The 22,080-nt window shown below is 43.6% G+C and overlaps 1 protein-coding gene across 2 annotated transcripts in view; it reads right to left on the bottom strand.

Annotated features, from left to right (window-relative positions):
- Positions 1–22,080, bottom strand: part of KCNH1 (potassium voltage-gated channel subfamily H member 1) — a 406,833-nt gene that overhangs the window by 224,407 nt on the left and 160,346 nt on the right. For both annotated transcript variants that reach the window (XM_043924426.1, XM_043924427.1), the window contains exon 7: positions 10,461–10,890. In XM_043924426.1, coding sequence (XP_043780361.1) covers positions 10,461–10,890 — 430 coding nt within the window. The remainder of the gene's footprint in view (positions 1–10,460; positions 10,891–22,080) is intronic.

Raw genomic sequence — 22,080 nt, 5'->3', positions numbered from 1 at the left:
AGAGAAATCTAATTGAACTCTCCACGCCTCAGTTTCCTCACCTGGAAGACTAGGTAATAATACCCGTGACATAGCATTGTCAGGAGACTTAAGGAAGAATATGTATAAAGTGCCCTACACAGTGTATGCTAACATCACTATTAGTACAATTCCTACCTCTCCATCTGAATGCCACACAGATTCTACCCATCATCCACTGGCCAAGCAAAATCTCCTTAATGCCACTCTTACCTCCACTTTACAGAAATGATCACCGTCTCCCGGGAATCTGAAAGCACAGATGGGCTCTACTACTTCTTCCACGAACATTCATGGCTTTCCAGCTTCACGTGGCTTCTCCTGTTCACATTAATGCTTCCCAAACTAGATTATAAGCAGACTGAGGAAGGGATGATGCCTTATTTTAACTCCCTCCCTGAATTCATTCGCTACTGACTGAGCCCTCCAGATAATGGTTCACACAGCCCTGAGCCTAAGGCAACTGGACGTCTGACTGGGGAGACATCTGCAGAAAAGATGCAATGAGAAAATCTGGGGAGGAGCCCGACCCAGAGCTCTTCCCAAATAAATGGAATATGTACCCCCTGACCCCCGACTTGATCCCTGACTGGCTGAGGGGCCCCTGAACATAACAACCTTAGTACAGACTCATCTCACTTCACAGCCATTTCTTATTTACTGATCTGGTCCCCCCAGCAGGCCATCAGCCATGAGAGGGCAGAGCTACATCTCTCATCCAATGCTCCATCCTCAGCACCGATGATATCTGGTATACAGTGAAAGTGAAAGTCGCTCAGTCATGTCCAACTCTTTGTAACCCCATAGACTATATACAGTCCATGGAATTCTCCAGGCCAGAATATTGGAGTGGGCACCCTTTCCCCTTTCCAGGGGATCTTCCCCATCCAGGGACTGAACCCAGGTCTCCTGCATTGCAGGCGGATTCTCTACCAGCTAAGCCACAAGAGAAACCCAAGAATACTGGAGTGGGTAGCCTCTCCCTTCTCCAGGGGATCTTCCTGACCCAGGAATTGAACTGGGGTCTCCTGCATTGCAGGAGGATTCTTTACCAACTGAGCTATCAGGGAAGCCCTACACCGTCCACAGCAGACACCCAAAAACGTCTCTTAAACAAAGGTACTCAGACTTGACTGACCGAGGTTCTGGGGAATTGGCAGGGAAATCTAATGTTTGTCTTCTCAGGGACCATACTTGTTCATGTATTTTTTAGAAAACATCTCCCTGGTGAGCTTTCCTCCTGACTAATTTTAAAGAAGGAACATGTCTCCTCCTCTGCGTGATTTCACTAGAGCTGTCTGTAGTTGTCAGCCTCGCATTTGAGAGCCACAACAAAGGCTGGATAAAAAGCAGCTGAAGAGGTGTGAGACTTGATTAGTCGGGTTCCTCGGCTGAAAATAGAATAGAGGTAAAGCACCCTTCACCCACCCTCACCTCTTCGCATCAGACTCTGAGGACATCCCACGAAGGAACCAGCTGCCACAGTCTACTGGCATAACCTGTGATCCGGGGCTACCAGCACCAGCTGCTACCATGGTGATCTAGAACTGTGGGGAAGCACTGAGCTGGGGGTGATGATGCGGGCCTGAGCCCAACCTTGCTTCTAACCAGCTGCGTGACCTTCAACAGGTTACTCCACAATTTCCTTATCCAAAAAAAAAAAAAACCACAAACCATGAAAAGAATACTACCTGTCCCATGGGGTACTGAGAATCTCAAAGAAGACAATAGTCACAGAAACAAAATAGAAACAAAAGCCTTGACTACAGCAACATCTCCACAGGATAGCTCCCACTTGGGTGGAAATATTTGAAAAGAGAAAGAAAAGGATTTTGCAAATGATATGGGCAGCCACAAGGTCAGAGACAATACCCCTCATCCAGTTGGCTTCCCACTGGCAGAGTTTCCTAAGATCTAAGACCTCTGTCGTAAATGCTTCTCCCAGTGCAGTGACCCAGTGATGAACACGGGTCATGTCTTCCCACAACACACATCAGATATTTTGTCACCATAATTATCACTTGAAATTACAGACAAGGCTTCCAGAAAAGCGGGCTTCCCAGGTGGAGCTAGGGGTAAGGAACCCACCTGCCAATGCAGGAGATATAAGAGATGTGGGTTCAATCCCTGAGTCAGGAAGAAGCCCTGGAGGAGAGCATGGCAACCCCCTCCAGTATTCTTGCCTGGAGAATCCCATGGACAGAGAAGCCTGGCGGGCCACAGTCCATGGGGTCACAGAGAGTCAGACATGGCTGAAGCGACTTAGCATGCAGGCACCAGAAAAAGCACCCCTTTCTGCAATTCTTCCACAGCCCCTTTCTCTTGACAACTTTTTTCCCTGCCCTCAATAACATACACCCTGAAGAGAACATTTTCCCCCACTGACATCCCAAAATAAATCAGCAACAGAAGCAACAAAATGAAACTTTGATGTTGGATAAAACTCGGTTCAAAGCCCAGTTAAGCGACCTCTTAAACTGCAACCTCAGATAACTTAATACTTTGTGTTTCTGAACCTTGGTTTTCTTATCTACGAAACAGGAATAAGAGAGCCGACGTATGAGGCTGTTGAGTGAAGTTCCCAGCATGACACTGGCAGCTCTTGGTGTTCCGTGCATGAGAGTTTCCAGTCCCTTCTCTCCTCTGGGGAGAGCACTAACACTCCATGTGGTACCACCTCCTGCCCAGCGAAAATCCTGCCAGTCAGCTCTGGAAGGTGATGCTTCCTGATCACACAAATGACTCTCTCCTGCTTTAAGAGCTTCCCCTAACTTGCTCTGCAGTCAGGCCATTTTTTTTTTTAAGAGAAGCTTTATATCTAGGAAACTCACATCCAGATACACATATTTTAATGGCCTGTACTTTAAATACAGCAATGCACCTGATATTTTATGCAAGCTCAAATTTGTATAAAGCAGAGCACACCCAAAGAGCTAACAAAGGATGGAGAAGAGTCATGTTGGATGAGTGCTAGAAATGTGCTGCAAGAGAGGGAAAAGAGGGCCAGGGAGAAACTGCCATTGTGAGAACACCCAGGTGTGATGCACCGTGCTAGGGACATGGCATCATTTTATGTTTTTTCATCCTGAAAATATGATCAAGGAGAGGGTGGTATGTCCATTTTCAATGGAGGAAACGGCTATGGTCAAAGCATTAATCAAGAGTAGAGTTCTATGCAACTAGATATTATCATACTAAGTGAAGTAAGTCAAAAAGAGAAGTATCATATGATATCACTTATATGTGGAATTTAAAATACAGCACAAATGAACCTACCTAGGAAACAGAAACAGACTCACAAAGAGAATAGGCCTGTGGTTGCCAAGGGGCAGGCAGCGGGGGAGAGGGATGGATGGAAACTAGTATAACGCAGGATGGATAAACAAGAACTAATGGGAACCATAGTAAATATCCTGTGATAAACCATAATGGAAAATAATTTTTTTAAAGTATGTGTTTATCTAAATCACTTTGCCGTACAGTAGAGATGGCGCTAATGGTAAAAAACTCACTTGCCAATGCAGGAGATGAAAGAGATGCAGGTTCAATCCCTCAGTCGGGAAAATCCCCTGGAGGAGAGGATGGCAACCCACTCTGTATTCTTGCCTGGAGAATCCCATGGACAGAGGAGCCTGGCGGGCTATAATCTGTAGGGTCGCAGAGTCAAACACAACTGAAGTGACTTAGGACGCTCATGTGTATATGTGTATAACTGTGTCGCTTTGCTGTATGGCAGAGATTGGCACATTGTAAATCAACTATACTTAAATTTAAAAAAAAATTTTAAATAGCATAGGTCTAAAGAACTGGTTGGTTCCAAAGCTTCTGCTTTTTCTCACATTCCAACAGCATGTGCCCAGACACAGAGGAGAGGTGAAAGGGCAGAGAGACCCAGAGGCCCCGCACTCTGGGAGCCTAGAGACAAAAATATACTCAAGACAACAAAGATAACTCTGAAGTCGTAAGAATGTTACAGAGCAGTGTGATTCTAAGTGCAGGTAAGTAAACCCAAAGCAGGGTCCATCAGCTTTAAAAGTATGATGACAATGAAGAGCTGAGAACTGGGAGGTAATAAGCAGGATGGTCTCCTGGAGAAGAGCAGGCAGGGATGCAGAGGACAGAAAGCTCTAGGTTCAGTTAGAGACAGAGATGTCCACCTGAAATGCAGAATGGTAGATGGAGCTTTTTAAATAATCAGGGTCTAGAGGAAAAAAAAAAAAAAAAACTGATTTGCTAGCTAAGAAAAAAAAATCTCTAAGAATAAATGTGAAATGAACAGCTATTTCTGCCATAGCACTCTGGCCACTGCCCCATTTCCCAAAATGAGCATAAACCTAAAATGAAATTAAACAGCAGTCCCATGTTCCTGAGAAGGGAGGAATTATTTTCTTTTAAGAATAGAAAGGAAAAATAACTGGAATGAGCAAGAAAGGATTGCTGTTATTAACAAGAAAACCAGGAGGTCTGAATGTAGATTTCAACTTTTCAAAGAGCTACCCAATGTCATTATCTCATTTAGTTGAAGTGAGAACTAAGTGATGGTCAGGAGAACTTCTTACCTCTAATCCACAGGAAATGAAAGGTACAGACTAAAGCAGAGAGGTACAAACTATTGAGGACTTGAACCCAAATCTCTCAATTAGCAATTCAGGGATGAAGTTCCAACGAGACCTACCTGTCATAGAGGGCTAATGTTTGCTGGTATCAGTTGAGGGGAGGAGAGGAGAAGGAGAAAGGCTGAGGTAGACACACAGCGCTGGCCATCTCTAACTGTGTTCCTGATCTATATCACTGCATTCCTATCTGGATGCATGACCACCCGGAAGAAGACTACATTTCCCAGCCTCCTTTGCAGCTAGGCATGTGGCCAGGTTACCAAGTGATATGAACAAAGATAACATGCACAACTTCCTAGTCTTGTCCTGAAAAGAAAAACAGTTCAGGGAGCTCAGGAAGAGAGTTCAGGTCCACCCCCGTCCCATCCCACCCTCCTATTTTCTGGAGAAAGAACATACGGCCAAAGCTAGAATGGCCATATGGGATCCAAGTATGGAAGTCATGTATTTAAGACAGCAGAGAAACCTGGGCTTTGATGACTGCAGAGCAGTCAGTCCAGCCCTACACATTTAGGAAACATATGCCCCATCTCTGTCCAGCAACTAAACCTATATCCTAACTAATAAAGAAGTTTTGCCAGTAGCACTGAACATTTCTAGAACTCCAGAACTTTCTCAAGGGTTCAGATTCAACAAGACCATAAATATTTTATTAAGAGTCTGGTATGTGTTTGAAGTCTCTTAAGAGCATCTTACAGCCTCCAGGGAGATGTGCCCAATCTTTTTTGAAAAACCAGTATAAGGGCATAGAGTGCAAAAAGGCATATTCCACAAAGGCAAATGAAAAGAAATAAGAATGCTTAAATAAAATCCTGAAGGAGCCAGGGTAAAGTCCCTATTTGCTTGCAAATAACAATCTAAGCTGAAAAGGGGCCATAAAGCATACCGCCTGGGTGGTGGTAGTCGGGTCAAACTGTGAAGGGAGCAGGTTGCTGGTGTCCCTTCCTGCCAAGAAAGAAGGTGATGTACGGAAAGGCTATGGTTGAGTCCAATAACTCTCTTGGAGTTCTCAGCCCCCACCCAGGGGAGGGAGTGGGCAGAGGTTGACTAAAGCCCTGAACAGGAGGAGATCCGGCCCAGCAGAACTAGGAAGTGCTGCTGTGGACTCAACAGATGCTCGCGAGGGTCCCGTCAGCACTCAGATTCTGCTCTGGATCTGAGGAACTGAGGTGGAGGAGGACAGGGGGAAAATATGCAGAGACAGAACACCAGGGCTGGGCTTGGGAGGGGTGGAGACCGTCGGGAGTAGGAACATGATGTCTAGACCCCCTGCCATTATCAGAGAGAAAGGAAATGAATGTGGCTTAATTACAATGACAGGATGACAGCAATGACATTATGAGAGAATCAGAAAAGTGCAAAGCCCCTGTTCAGAAAATGAGAACTGTCGCTTCACCGTCAAATTCTCCCTGGAAGAGTTTCGCCCAGACACAGTCATGCCCCTAACTGAGACTGAGACCCCAAGACAGACGGACTCTCCCCTCATCCCTGACAATCCCCCTACCTTTGAGGGGTCCCTCAGAAGCCCCAGGAGGACTCAGCCCACAGTGAAGGCTCTGTCTCCAGGCCCTACTCACTGGGTGGTGGGCTACAGGGCCACAACCTCCAGCACCCACCCCGCCCCCCAGACCTCAGACTCCCGGGAGTGCCACCTGCAGGCACTCCTGCAGTTGAGAGACCCTCCCCATCCTCAGAGCTCTATTGAGGGAGGCACTCGGTATGTGGCTGCTAAATGAGGTCACCTCTCCCAAATGTCGCCCCGAGGGCCAGAGGGGCCTTGTGCTTCTCTCAGCATCAGCACACAGGTGAACCACACATGCAAAAGAGGGGGTCCACCCATCACCCCGCAGGGTGAGCCTTTCAGGAGACCACTGAAGACCTATTCAGGAAGGCAAGGGGATCAGGGCAGGGCTGGCTTGCCCCCACCCCAGGTCAAGACCTGCAAGTTAGACATAAAACCAGGAAGGTGGACACACTACTTCACCGACATCCAGAGATGATCACAAGTGTTCACTTTAGCCAAGTCTTCTTCTTTCCTATTGCAATTTTTTAAAATCAGAATTGAGAAACGTGAGCAAACTTGAAAATACTTAGTTTTCCTGCTTCCTGGCAGCCTCTGGGGAATTAGCTAAGTTACAATAAGATATTCAGTGACAGAGAACAAAGAGGAGAAGCAACGGAAGGCTTCTGGATAATCTACATTATGGTTAATACATGGCAACAGAATAACCAAGAAATACTATTACCGATGCATATAAAACTCAAAGCAAAAAGGAGAAAATCACAATGTTACTAGTACTTCAAAGCTCATTGGCTTTATTTCCCTCCACTCCCCCTGAAGAATGCTAGTCTGACTGGAGGGGGACTGGGGAGGGAGAGGCGCTGACACTGGAGCATAAATGCAGGGTGTGGTGAGTGCTCCCTGTTACCCAAGATCCCAATTCTGGGGTCATCCAATCCCGTGAGCCATGCAGTAAGGATGCAAGCGCAGACACGTGCACACAGGCAAAGCAAGATAAAAGAGCGCCCCGTAAATCGACTAAGACCTCAGCAGCTGTCCTGAACAAAGGTTGTCTGGAATGTGAGTTTACAAGGATAATTACCAGCGCATTACAGAGAGGGCAATAACTTTGTTGTTAGCACAAGAATTTGTCAGACATGTCACATGGAAAGGGGAACAGCTGTAACTGTAAGTGACAGGTTGCTGAAAAAACGGTTGGTGTCTGAAGCACCTGGTCCCCCGAGTTTCTACCGTAAACTTGTTCTTGAATTAAAACAACAGGCAAGTGTACAAAAGCTTCCTACTGTAGAAACCACTGGCTTGTTCAAGTTTATGGAGAGAATTTTCAAAGTGTGAGTGGCGTGCCAGAGAAGACAGGCTGATGAGGTCTGTGTTCTCAGTCCATGCCATCGCGGGCGGGCACAGTGGGAAGAGCTGGGCTTTTAATTCAGAGTCCCAGACACAAATCCTGTCTTTCCTAGGTACTAGCCATGCATTCTTGGCAAAGGAGTTAACTTCTCCAAGCTTCCATTTCCTTGTAAGATGTACTTAACCTCTAAGGCATAGAGTTGTTGCAAACAGGAGATTTGCGTATAGAATATTTAGCACAGCACCTGGCAAACAGGAAGTGACTGGGAAACAAAGTAACAATTAAGCAGACCTGCCTACCTAAATATCATACTTGGGGCACACTGCAGAGGTGACTGCCTGTGTATTACACTTAAAAAAAAGAGATGGAAACACCACAAAGCTTTGAAAAGGTGGGGAGAGAAAAGAGGTGATGATAATTGTTTGGGTTTTCCTTAGAGACTATACCCAGGAAATTATTGTCTCTGGAGAAGAATGGCTTTGGAAAAACAGTTTATCCTTATATGCCACCAGAGCTGTTTTCTTACCTTTTCTTCCAGGTAAAAAGTTGCAAGGAAGTCTCCTCATATTGGAAAGCCTTCAGGGAGCTCATGAAATGGAGCCTATTTTCTAACTGACCACTCTCAGCAAATTTTCTGTAATGCATATAATGAAGTATTTCGATTGACAGAGCATCTCATCTTCCCTTTAAGAGACAGAAATTGTGCCCGGAGCACGGTGCATCTGTTGTTTACTGGTGCCCCAAGGTTCACAAAATGCTGTAAGCACTGCCTAGAAAACTAAGAGATGTTAAGGCTGAGATAGTTCTAGAAGAGCAAAGATCTTAAATCCTTCTACAAGACATAAGAAAGCACCTCAAGTTCTAATCAAGCTAAAGCAATTAGCCACCCACAGATATTTAATGTTGCTCCCCATGGTCAGGCAATCATCTCTATTGAAACCCATTTTAAAAAAAAGAGCAGACCCAAAAATTCCCCAGCACACACTTCCCACAAACCAGTTAAGCCTTAGACGCATTCAACAAGCACACAGAGCCGGGCTCTGGGTATGGCAGAGGGGCTTTTAGGAAAGGAGTACATCAGACATGATGTGGTGATGGCAAATAAAAAGGAGGCAAGCTGCAAATGGGACAAGACGGGTAACAAAATCCACTTGCCAAGGGGTCCCTGGATCACGGATGGGCTGGACAAAGCCAGACAAACTGAAGCCTCAGTTTCCCTGGTCTTAGAATCCCCTGGTTGGTGTAACAAGATGTCAACTCCACCCTGAAGAAGCACATCAAGCAGAAGGGTTTCTGCCAGCTGGAACTAGGGCCCAGCTTCATCACCTGTGACCAGACTACCGTCCAAACCCATGCTCCACAGGAGGTCTGTCCTCTCTCACACCACAAATATGTCATGGAAGCACCAACAGGGTGCATTTGGCAGGTTCACAACGAGTCTGATCCACTCAAGTTCATGTGCTTTCCCCAGCCCAGTTAGGCCTAATCTTCCCTAAGACTCCCTTTAGTGAGGGGAGTTCATTGTTGTTTACAACCCAAGGCCATTTCCAGACTTGGTAATAGTGGCAACAGCTACAAAATGGTCAATGGTTAAGTGTTTAAAAATTAAGAGCTTCCCTAGTAGCTCAGCTGGTAAAGAATCCGCCTGCAAAGCAGGAGACCCTGGTTCAATTCCTGGGTGGGGAAGATCCCCTGGAGAAGGGAATGGCTACCCACTCCAGTATTTGGGCCTGGAGAATTCCATAGACTATGTAGTCCATGGGGTCACGAAGAGCTGGACACAACTGAGTGACTTTCATTTTTACCCCTCTGTCCAAAGGGAATTGGTTCTAGGACCAATTCATTAGAAGATACGAAAACCAACAGATTTTTAAGTCCCTTATATAAAATGGCATAGTATTTGCATATAACCTACACCCAACCTCCCATATACTTTAAGTGATCCCTAGATACTTACAGTACCAAGTGCAATGTAAATGCTATGTAAATAATTGCCAGCATGTGGCAAATTTAAGGTTCATGAATTTTCTGGAATTTTCTCTTTTTAATATTTTCAATCCATGGTAGGTTGAAGGCAAGGATGCAAAATCCATCGATACAGAGGGCCGAGTGTACTTTCCTCAAGAAACAGGGCTGTTTCTGTTTTTCAGTCCAGTGAAGTTAATCCAAAACCCCATTACTTCTCAACTGAACAAGAGCTGTTTTCTTCCTGTAGGTTTTTTTCTTTTGGATTTAGAAAAATCTCTCAATCACCAAGCAGACATCAAAAATGTTGATCTAGATCAGCACTATTCTGTATAAATAAGATTTAAAATTTTCCTAGGATTCGCATTAAAAAGTGAAAATGTATATGAAACTATTGTACTAGAATATTTTACTTAATCCACTCTAGCAAAACCATTACTATTTCTTAGATATAATCAATACCAAAGGTTATTAATGAGATACTTCAGATTTTGTTTTCATGCATTCTTTCTCTAGTACCACACTGAACTGTGCAATCTAGAGCTATTTTTAAATTGCCATGGAAAAACTTCCACAATTCACTGTTCTGTGAACAAGAAGTATACCAAAATGTATAGTATGATCTCATTTTAACTATTAAAATGTGTTATCCATGTGTTCAGATATGGATAGACAAAAATCTCTAAGGGAAATACCAAAAGTTAACAGCAATTTTAAGAAATAGAATTATGTATGGTTAGTCATTAGTTTCTACTTTGTGCTCTCTTGTTATTTTCTGAATTTCTGTGCAGTAAATATATACTGTTTAAATTAATAGGAAAGCTATAAAGCTAGTCTTTAAAAAAAAAAAAAACCAACAAAAACCCTCCCTTATTTTAAGCCGTAACACCCCGATCCTACTGGCACTGTAGCCACTGCCCTATTTCCGGCTAACTGAAAGGATGGACAAACTTAATGTCCCCACCCCTTGCCCAGCCACTGTGATACTTACAGCCAATCATCATGATGGCCACGGCAAAGATCTTCTCGATGTCTGTGGACGGGGCGATGTTCCCAAAGCCCACGCTGGTGAGGCTGGTCATGGTGAAATACAACGAGGAGATGTAGACGGAATTCTTGCTGGGACCCCCTTCCCACTTCCCTGAGCCGGACCCGTTAAACTGGTAAGGGGTGCCAATGTCCATGGCCAGCTGGTAGAGCCAGCTGTTGTTGCGGATGGTCTTGGTGTCCTCGTCGAAGATCTCATAGTCCCCGATGCTGTACCAAATGCAGGCCATCCAGTGGGCGGCCAGCCCGAACACACACACCAGCAGGACCAGCACGGCGGCTCCATACTCAATGTAGTGGTCCAGCTTCCGGGCCACTCGTCCCAGACGGAGCAGCCTGACAACCTTCAGAGAGCTGAACAGGCTGCTGATGCCCTGGGGGAAGAGGGGCGCAGAGTCAGGGCCGAGAATAGAGAGAGCACCAACTCCGTCCCGCCACCTCCCAAGAGGCTTCCTTCAGCACATGTACCCCATGGAATGCAGTAGTATGCAACCCTTAAAACATTGCTTCAAAATAAGTCATGATATAGAGAAATGCCCATATATACTTGTATGCTTAGATACAATATAATAAGAATTTTATTCCAACATATACGGAAGGGAGATTTCCACTAGCTTTTTCCTACATCCTTTAAAAAAAGCAAATAAAAAGCTAAAATAAAAAGTAAGACAAATAAAATTTGAATTTCATTCTAATTATATTGTATGTATGTATACAAATACAAATATGAGCATTTTTCCATACTATTCATTTTAAAGCAATATTAAGGGTTGTGTAATATTTCATATTAAGTAATATGAAATATTTTTAGAGTTGCATATTTATTTCATATTGAAAAATGGTCAGGAAACACACATGGAAAGACATAGAAAACATTAATAGGGATAATTGCTACACTGTCAAGTTATAGAATTACAGGCAATTTTTATTACATTTTGTATATATTTTTGTTACACTTGCATATATTTACTTAACTTCTATAATTAAAAATTGTTACCTTTACAATTACAAAAATATATAAAGAACATATAATTTTTTAAGATAAAAATAAAGGAACAACTGAAAAGAATAAAGAACTGAGATTCTGTTTTCCCAGGAAAGTTATAAACTCTTGCAAGTTACAACACTTTAGTCAGGTCAAGGATATGGCCAGACAAAATGTACTTAACCTCAATCAATCAAGGAATGTCAAAACCAGAAGAAGCCTTCTGATTTCACCTGCTTAAAGCCTCCTCCTTCAAATCCCACTGGGACAGGGCTATTCGCCAAGCAGTTCTCTAGGGAACAGCACTGTGGTAGGGCAGGAACACTAGGGTAGAAATCTTTAAAATGGGGTCTACCACCCAGGTAGGTCACTAACTTGCTGCGTAAATTTGGACCATGCAGCTACCTCTCAGTTCCCCTGTCTAGACAATGCAGGAGGTGGACAGGAGGAGCTCTACACCATCTGCACAGGCTAACATACTCGTTCGTATCTCATAAGGCAGTTGAAACATTACAGAAGCTATACCATTCAAAGCTCAAAACTCCCTTTCCAAAATGATTCCAGGGAAAGGAGATTTCCATTAAAATTTCCCAAATTCTATTAAAAAGCAAATAAACAAACAGCATAAAGACATTTCTTTGAATGAAGACTTCGGTCTCCCTTACACAGCAAAAATCTAACAGCAGAATGATGCCCTTCACCAAACAGAGTGAATGACTTGTCACTGCTCTAAGCACTGGACAGTTTCCAGGTCACTGTTTCCTCTTTGGTCCTCCATACCCTTAATGACCACACTCAAGGATCAGGTTATGTCACAGACAGAAGGAAAACACATAAAAGTCTCCTCTTCCTGGACACACAGCTAACCACATTTCCCAGCCTCTTTCCATCTGGGTAGGTCTCTGGAACCAGGTCTAGCCAATGGAATTCGAGGTATAAGAAGTGTCACTTCCAAGCCAAGGAGCTAAATGTAAGAATACTTTCTCTACAAGTTCTCTCTTCCCCAGGGCATGCCTTCTTTGAGGTCAGGTACTCAACATTGAGAAACCTAAGATATCTGGAATCTGGTCCTATCACTTCATGATAAACAGATAGGTAAAAAGTGGAAACAGTGACAGATTTTATTTTCTTGGGCTCTAAAATCACCATGGAAGGTGACTACAGCCATGAAATTAAAAGACGCTTGCTCCTTGGAAGAAAAGTTATGATCAACCTAGACAGCGTATTAAAAAGCAGAGACATCACTTTGCTGACAAATGTCCATCTAGTCAAAGCTATGGTTTTTCCAGTGGTCATGTACGAACATGAGAATTGGACCATTAAGTAGACTGAATGCCAGAGACTTGATGCTTTCAAATTTTGGTGCTGGAGAAGACTCTTGAGAGTCCCCTGGACTGCAAGGAGACCAAAGAAGTCAATCCTAAAGGAAATCAGTCCTGAATATTCATTGGAAGGACTGATGCTGAAGCTCCAATATTTTAGTTACCTGATGCAAGGAGTCGATTCATTGGAAAAGACCCTAATGCTGGAAAAGACTGAGGGCTGGAGGAGAAGGGGGTAATAGAGGATGAGATGGCTGGATGGCATCACAGACACAGTGGACATGAGTTTGAGCAAACTCCAGGAGATAGTGAAGGACAGGGAAGCCTGCTGCATTTCATGGGGTCACAAAGAGCTGAACACAACTTGGCAACTGAACAATAACTGAAGATGGTAGACACACAGCATGGAAGGGGGCTGAGTCCCTTGGAGGTTATATGGAATATAGCATCCCCCAAACCAGCTTGAATCCTATCGTGATGTCAGTGAAAAAAAGCAACCTCTTATATAAGCCACTGAAACTCTGGGGGTATTTGTGACAGCAGCTATCATTAGCCTTCTCTGGCAAATGAACACACAAACCATATGGAGCATAGCCTGATAAAAACCAAACAGGTTACCACACAAATTATTTCACTGAGGTTTCGGTGAAAAAAAAGTGAAACAAAGTTTTAGTTGCTCGGTCATGTCCAACTCTTTGCAACCCCATGGACTGTAGCCTGGCTAGGCTCCTCTGTCCATGGGAGAGGAGGAGTGGGTAGCCATTCCCTTATCCAGGGAATCTTCCCGACCTAGGGATTATTCTTTACCACTAGCACCACCTGGGAAGCCCTTAAAAAAAAAAAAAAAGTTTTGTAACCATAAAACTCCCAACAGAAATAATCATTTCTGGTCCAACATACACCTGCCAATACATAATAATGGATCTGACCAGGCAAAAGGGGCTACAGAGCCAGGTGGTTCATCCAAACTGCTAACTTTGACAAAGTTTACCTTTGCCATGTCCAGTATTCATCTCCTGGGTCCCCTTTCCCTCCACGTGCTTTTCTCAAAGATCTGCCATGAGAAAGGGCTGAGAAAATCCTCATATTAAGGTGCAGTAGGCCGATGAAAGTAAATGGATGTCCTCTCCCCATAGGGTATTTGCATTTTAACAGAGGGAAACCAGCCTCCAATCATGGAATTAAAAGTACCCACAGCCTGGATGAAGGAGATATTTTAGGAGGCAAAGAAGTCTTTTTGATGACTCAGAAATCAAACACAAGTAAGCAGCCACCTACTCACCACCTCCTCCTAAGGAGGTTCCTGAAATCATCTTTCAAAGCAGCTCTACTCTGAAGTAGAACTCATTACCCTGGGCAAAATTGCCTTGTCATTTTTTCCTCACATTCAACCCAAAGCAACATTTATGGGGAACCAACTCTGTACTCCTTGTGCTAATGCTACAGGGAAGAGATGAAAATGGTGCTTTGTCTTCTTGCTCACTATTGGGTCTTCAGTGGCTGGCAGGTGGAGGATGCTTGAGAGAAAGAAAGGAAAGAGGAAGCAAAAACCTGATCACTAATGAGCGGCGAAATACGGTCAGTGAAGAGAGATTTCTACACAGTAGTCACAGAACGTGGAGCTGAGAAGAAGCACAGAAGTCGTCTCATCCAGCACCTCTGAGTCCAGCAGTGTCCTCTAGAGCTCCCTTAGAAACGGTCCTTCAGCCTCTCCTTGAACCCTCCTCTGAACCACTACCTCTTGAAGATCTAATTCTGCGGCAGGCATTCACGAAGACGAACCACCAGGCTCCCACCACTTTTCATACTTCCTGTGTGCTCCACCTGCACTTCCTCCTTCCTCTCCTCTCCATCCCTCCCCAGGGGCCACCGCATCATATGAACCCCTACCCACAGGCCATGCTATCCTCTGGCCACACACTCCAGGCAGCACGGGCATCCCACACACTGGACACACGCTTGCATCTCTGTTTCTGCTCAGACAGGTCCCTCAGCCCGGAAGGCCCAGTTTCGCAATTTCTGCCAGCTGGTACACTAGTTATCCTTCAGGTCTGCCACTACCCCCACCCTACAGCGTTCCCAGGCCCCCCAGAAGTCACAACCAACCACTCACCCTTCCATGTGTTCACAGTATTCTGTATCCATCACTTTGCATTAAAGTTTCCTATAGCCAGTCTCCCAGCTACATCAGGAACTACATGTTCCTGAAGATAGAAGCCACTTGTTTCTCATTTTCGAAGCTTCTTACAGTGGGTTCAATAATGTTCCTCCCTAAATTCAAGTCTTTCCCAGAATGTAACCTTATGTGGAAATAGGGCTACCGTTGCAGGTATAGTTAGCTAAGATGAGGTCATATTGGAAAATAGTGGACCCTGAATCCAGTATGACTGGTATCCTCATCAGACAGAAACAGAAAGACACACATGACCATGAATGCAGAGGCTGGAGTGATAGGTCTTCAAGCCAAGGAATGTCAAGGATGACTGGCAACACCAGAAATGAAGAGAAAGGCATGGAACAGAATCTCTTCTAGAGGCTTCAAAGAGAACATGGCCCTGCTGACACCTTGATTTTAGATTTCTAGCCTTCAGAACTGGGAGAGAATAAATTTCTGCTATATTGAGCCGCCCAGTTCTTGGTAATTTGTCACAGAAGCCCTAGAAAACTAATATACCTATACAAGGTTTAAAGCCAGAACCTTCTCAGAGAGCATCTCAAACATTTTCTAAACTGAATTGAAGAGTTTGGCTTGTGAGAGAATTTATTTTCAGGAGCCTCTGGAACTAAAATAAGCCTTTCCTCATTGCGTTGTCTGTGTGCACACGGATCCTCTGTTACACAGTTTTGCATTTGTTCCCCACTGCTCTAACAGCTGGGATTTTAGCTGTTCAAAAGCATTTCAAGCTACTAATTTGTTCTTTTTTTCTTATTTGCCTGAAGCTCAGTGGATTAGCTAGAGAGAATGTTCCAAACTTAAAAAAAAAGTTAGTATGCTAAAAACACAGCAGCACCATTTGGGAGCGAATCACATCTCCCCAGGGGCTTCCTACATCAGAAATCCTACCTCACCCTCCAAATAGTCCCAGAGAGCTCTTTATCAAGAATCTGAAGGTTATGAACATCCGAGAATTTCAGGTTGAATCCACACGGCTGGAGGACACTGAGAAAGAACCTAGGCTGGTGAGCCTCATCGCTGAAGGCCAACACGTATGATCAGAAGGATGTCTTCTGAAATCTCAGTAACCTCAGCTGTAGTGATTTTGATGCAACTCAGCCTGAAGTAGACATTTGGCAATCACCAGGTTCACTTGTGCACAAGCAAGCTTTGCCTATTCACCAGGGCTAAATAAACCATTCTGCTAATTCCAGCTCCACCTTGCCTCCTCAACTAGCCAAATTCACCAGTTTTCCGTTCTTTGATCTTTTTTTTTTTTCTGTCATACACACAAAAAATAACACCCTCACAGACTGATGACATTGTGTTACTGAAAAGAACAACTCTGTCTTTCACATTCTTGAAAAGTTTCCCCAGGCTTCCAAGTCTATGTGGTGACACATAGCATCCAGAGCAAATTCTGCAGTTACACTTTTGTTTATTTTTTATTGCTTTCAACCCCACATAACCCATCATTACTCTTCTCCCACACCTTCCTCCAGCTAAAGGTCTCATTCACATGCTTCCTCTGAGTCCTCCAGAACCTGTCATCATGTATAGAAAATTCCCAGCCTCCGCATCTACATGGATTGTTCCCACCACGTTCCTGCTTTAGTTGAAACTGGCTCTCACAAGCACCTTGGAGTTAGGAGTAGGGAGTTTCAAACTCCACACTGCATCTTCCAAATAAGAGTTGTTTGACACTCAAAAAAAGAAAAAGAAAAAAAGCTCCCCTTAAGATTCATGTACCAGAGAACCAAAAAATAAAAAAATAAAGATCCCCTGAAACTACCACACATCCATTAAAAAAAAAAAAAAAAAAAAAGATTCATGCCATTCAGTAATACCATTTCTGTTATCTGATTATTGATAGTTAACATCTATTGAATGCTTACAAATATGCCAGAACTTGGGCTTAGTCTTTCATTTACTATCCCATTTATCAAATTCTCAGTTCCTCCTTTTCATTACCTGGCTGCAGCCCATCTCCTGGTATCAGCAAGGGAATCTTAATGTTCAAGGGGGAAAAAAAATCATTCAACACTCCAGCCTCTCTATTCCAGTGACTTTCACCCTTTCTCCATATCCTGCACTTGGTTATCACCAGGAACTGCTTCATCTCTGAAAGCTTACCCACCAGCATTGGACACAATGACTACATGTATTTCCATTCCTCCCATCCGGCCTGCTCTTGGGCTTCTCTTTGATATCTCTAGCTCCGTCTTTTTTCCCCCAACCATCAACTCTCCAGATTTTACTTCCTTTCCCCTTTCACTAGACCCTGTGACATCATTTCAAGTGCCCCCTCCCACGGCCCTCACCATCTCTCTCTCCTTGCCTTCCTGTCACACGTGCCCTGTGAAATGCAGCACCATATAGATTCAACAGACACTGGGCTACATCTCCATTCTTAGCTGGGACCTGTCCTTTTCCTCTTTCTCTAACGACACTCTCCTTCCCATCAATAGCTATTCCGAAGCTTCACTACTCTTCTCAAGATCCCACCTGACCCTGCCTTCTTATTCTCAGCCAGCATCACCTCCCCATTTACAGACACAGCAGAGGTCGTTAGTATCAATTCTCATCCAGATTCCACCTTCCCAAACATGAGCATATGCATTAGCACCATCCTTCCACACTGAATCAAAACTCGCTCCTCACCTACTCAGGAACCTTACCACATCAACTACTTACCCTTCTCTCTACTCCCTTCATCTTCAAATCTCCCTTTCATAGACTCATTTCTGTTAAACAATAATCATACTACTGTTTCAAGTTCTGTACACCTCTCCACTCTTTCTCTCCTGAAACCATAATCAACACACAATGGCTCAGATTCCTCATCTCCTAGTCATTTCTCAACCCACTGTCCTCAAATGTCCACTCGCACTATTTCCCAGAAACTACTGTCTCAAAGGTCACCAATCACCTTCTAATTGTCATACCTTCAGCGTTTGACACCTGTAATGGGCTGTGACATTCTTCATGGCCACACAGGGTCCACACTGTCTTCCTATATTTAGGGAATCACCACCTTACAAAGTAGACCTCCTTTCCCACCTAGAAGCTGAAAACACCATAAACCTTCCTTCTGTAGCTTCCTCTGCAGCTAATGTGTGAGCACACGACCTAGAACCTGCCCATCAGAGACACCCATCCCAGTACTGGATGGTATCCCATGGAGGAACTGTGCAGGACCCCTTTTGCAAGTGCATGGCAGCATCACCCAGGTCCCAGAGGCAGCAGAAGCAGTTCTGGAAATGATACCCATGGTCCACTGATGGTCAGGTCAACACTGCATGTTTTGAATCCACATCCAATAGCAACAGCAGCGATACATTCACAGGACCAGCTCTGCCATATGACTTGAGGCATTGCTCCTAGCAGCATAGCCGCCAAGTGTTTTCCTAGTTGTCCCCAAAATTCTGTGAGTATCCAACATCCTTGAACCCTCACTCCTACACACAATATTACACAATACTCCTACACACTCTCACACAATATGAGATGGACTCTCCTCTCTTGGTTCTCACAATACCTCTCTTTCTAATGATTAACCAAGGCCCTGTTCTTGGTCTTCTCTTCTCAATATACTCTTTTCTCTGGGAAGCTGCCTCCGTTAATGTAGCTTTAACCACCATCTATATACTAACAAGCTGTAAATCCATCTTTCCAAACCAGACATTTCTCCTGACCCTAAGACCCTCTATGGGCATGTCACTGGGATAGCCCATGGCTTCCTCAGTCTGCCACATCTAACCCTCAGTCCAGATCCTATTTCCCAACTTGGAAAATGTGCCTAAGGTACACAGTCTCCCAAGTGAAAAACTAAACGTCATCATCTTAGCTGGCCATGCAAACTTTTCTTAACTGGAACGTTCTTTTTAGAAGGATGATGTTAAGGTTTATCAGTATTCCAATGCATAATTTATTGCCACTGGGAAAAGAATAGAAAAATACTTTCTTGTCTATTCATATAATATAAATAAGATACTGGAATGAACATAGGTACTAGAATATACATAAGATACTAGAAACATGGATGATCCCAGGAAGGGAGATTCTTCATTGTAATATCCTTTTGAATGCTATTCCATATGAATTCTTGTTTACCCTAAATTTTTAAAGATTAAATTATAAAAATTAAAAGTAAATTTAAAAATATGACCCAACCCTGCTTAGAACCATTCAATGGCTTTCACTGCATTCTTGCATTAGTTTAGCAAACAATGGCCTTTGTAATGTCTTGGACAGCCTTGTCACTCACTGCTTCCCTCTCAGGCATCCTCTGTGTTCATCATATCAGATTATTTGTGGTTCCACAATCACTCTATGCCCTCACATCTTCACACACGCCATTCCTTCTGCCTCAAGCACTATTCTCCTGGTTGTCTGCCTGGCAGATCCCTATCTGTCCTTAAGGACATTTCTCAACACCCATGTGGCAGGATGAGTCACATATTACTAAAATTCTGACTTATCAAGTGTAAAAGTAGTTTAGCTTTTAATTAGAGTTCAAATTTATCCCAATAACATCACTCTCATCTGAATTCCAATTTTCTTTCTTGACCTGTGGGAAAACGAATATAGACGTGGCAACAACCTAGAAACTACAGATCTGAGGTCATACACAGGAACCTAATCCATGGATTATGTTCATTTTCTGTGTCTACTGGTGAATTTTCTGTGTCCACTTCACTGGGACACAGGGTGCCCAGATATTTGGTTAAACATTATCCTGGGTGCATCTGTGAGGGTGTTTCTGAAGTGAGAGTAACATTTGAATCAACAGACTGAGCAGAGCAGATCACCCTCCCTAGTGTGGGAAGACCTCATCCAACCCACTGAAGGCCTGCAGTGAACAGAAAGTTGGATAAGGGCGAATTCATGCTGACTGCTTTCAAGCTGGGACACTAGTCTTCTGCACTCAGACTAGAACGTAACCACTGCCTCTCCCAGGTCTGCATCTTGCCAATAGTGGATATGGGGCTTCTCAGCCTCCATAATTACCATAATCCTAATTATATAGATAATATATATTTATAACGTATACAAACCCTACTGATTCTGTTTCTCTGTAGGACCCTGACCCATACAGGGTCTTAACAGGAGAAAGGTTGAGAACTACCAGTCTAAGACATAACACAAAGTCATCTCTTCCCTGATACCTTTCCTAATACCCATAGTCAGAGTTCAACATGGCCTGTACTAGACTCCCATGACTGTTCCTTGATTCACTCTTCCAATAAATACTTACTGAGCATATACTATAAAGCAAACATGGTTTCAAACACTGATAACAGATCACAGATGGACTAGACCAACATCCTTACCCTTGTGGAAAACTGAGACAGATAATAAGCAAAAAGAAATGGTATGTTATATGACAGTAAGATGAAAAATTAAGCAGGAAATAAATAAGGAGTGCAAGGAAGTGGGGGCAGCAGTGGTAAATAGGATTGTGAAGGAAAACTTCACTGAAATCTTGGCATTTAAGTAACGACCAGTGGAGATGATAATCTGAGAGCCACCAGAGCATCTCAGAGAAGCAAGCTCCAGAGAGGGGTCAGCAAGCACCAAGTACCCCAGGAATGAAGGTCACATGGTCTTTATATCAGGCTGTCAGGCCCTTGGGATCAAGCAGCACACCTTCCATGAGAGTAATAGTTAATTATTTTAATAAAAATAGTTTTATTGAGTACTTACTAAGTGCCAGACACAATAAGGACTTTACAAGCATTATCTCACTTAATCCCCATCATTTTGAGAGGTAGGTATATTATACACCCAATTTACAGATGAAGAAACTGACAGAATCATTTGTCTAGAATGACACAAAGTAGCAGAGCTAGAATCTGAACCCTGATCAACCAACTCCCAAGATTAAGCTTTTATCCCTCTGCTTTACAGACTCCACCTTTAGTTTCCCATTTTTAGAGTTCTAGTTCCTCACAGATGGTCGATAAATGTTTATCAAATGGAAAGTCACAATGAGACTTACTTGAAGCAGTAGGCCTAGCAGTGTTTTAAGGATTTAATACTTTATTAACAGAGCTTGGTTTGCCTGTTGTCTGATAAATTCAAGAATAAATGTTTCAAGATAGTCCCACCACTTTGCAGATTCATCTAAACTGCATAATGGAATAAACTGGCTTCCCAGATCTCATCGGAAGTTACTCCCTGAAGCCTAAATGTAATTTGCCTCCCTTTCATTGCTTCAACATTTTACTTTCGTCTCAGTTGACTCAGCAGGCCCTTCCTGAAGACCTAGCATAGGAAGACACAGCCCAGAACGACCAGTGATACAAAACCAGAGAAGACACCACTGCCTGCCCTCACGTTGTCCACAATCAGACCACAGAGAAAAACAGCCTGCAGGACTGCAATGCAGCAGCAAACACAAGCCAGCTGCCACTAAGAAGACTGAATAAGCACAAGTCTGGTGGCCGTGCATAAAGGGACTCTTTTCCTAGTTCACTTAACAGTTGTGTTGACCATACTCAGGGGAAGGATGTGGTTACCAAGTGTAGGGGAGCTTTTAGCCAGAAACGGAGAGCTTGAAACCTTTCATTGGTTTAATCCAAGAATGCACCCAAAAGACACAGCTGCAGTCTCCTTAGAAAACAATCAAAGGAAGTTTAAAAATTTCACTCAAAACTATCCACTTTCCTTTTGTTTACAATTCAAACTATAAAATAAACTGTGTATTCAATTGTGATATCATACCATCAGGCTCTTTTCCTCCATAGAGGCTTTGAAAATGGAACTCTATCACTGGCCACATAAAATCCAAAGGATATAGTTGTACAGAATCTGGTTTTACCAAGCTATGTCTCTTTCTCAGAATAATAATCTCAAGTTTTCCTCTACCAGGAAAGTGAAATGAACCCAAGTAGCCTAGACTGTACTTTCTCTCCTATGAAGCAGGTAAAAAAATCATGTGTCTGCAACTCTGACACTGATGCAGAACTAGCCAAGCCTTCAATCTGCTTTAGGCTGATTTAAATTATCAGAGAGTTTAAGTCAAATCAATGGTGCAGGTGAAACTCCCAGTGATTTCCAGGAAGGTCATGTCTGTAGGAGTTTTCAGCACTGGGGCCTG

The sequence above is a fragment of the Cervus elaphus genome, chromosome 14 (assembly GCF_910594005.1).
Source record: "Cervus elaphus chromosome 14, mCerEla1.1, whole genome shotgun sequence".
In the NCBI taxonomy this organism is placed as follows: domain Eukaryota; kingdom Metazoa; phylum Chordata; class Mammalia; order Artiodactyla; family Cervidae; genus Cervus; species Cervus elaphus.
This window is presented reverse-complemented; position numbering and strand designations above follow the sequence as displayed.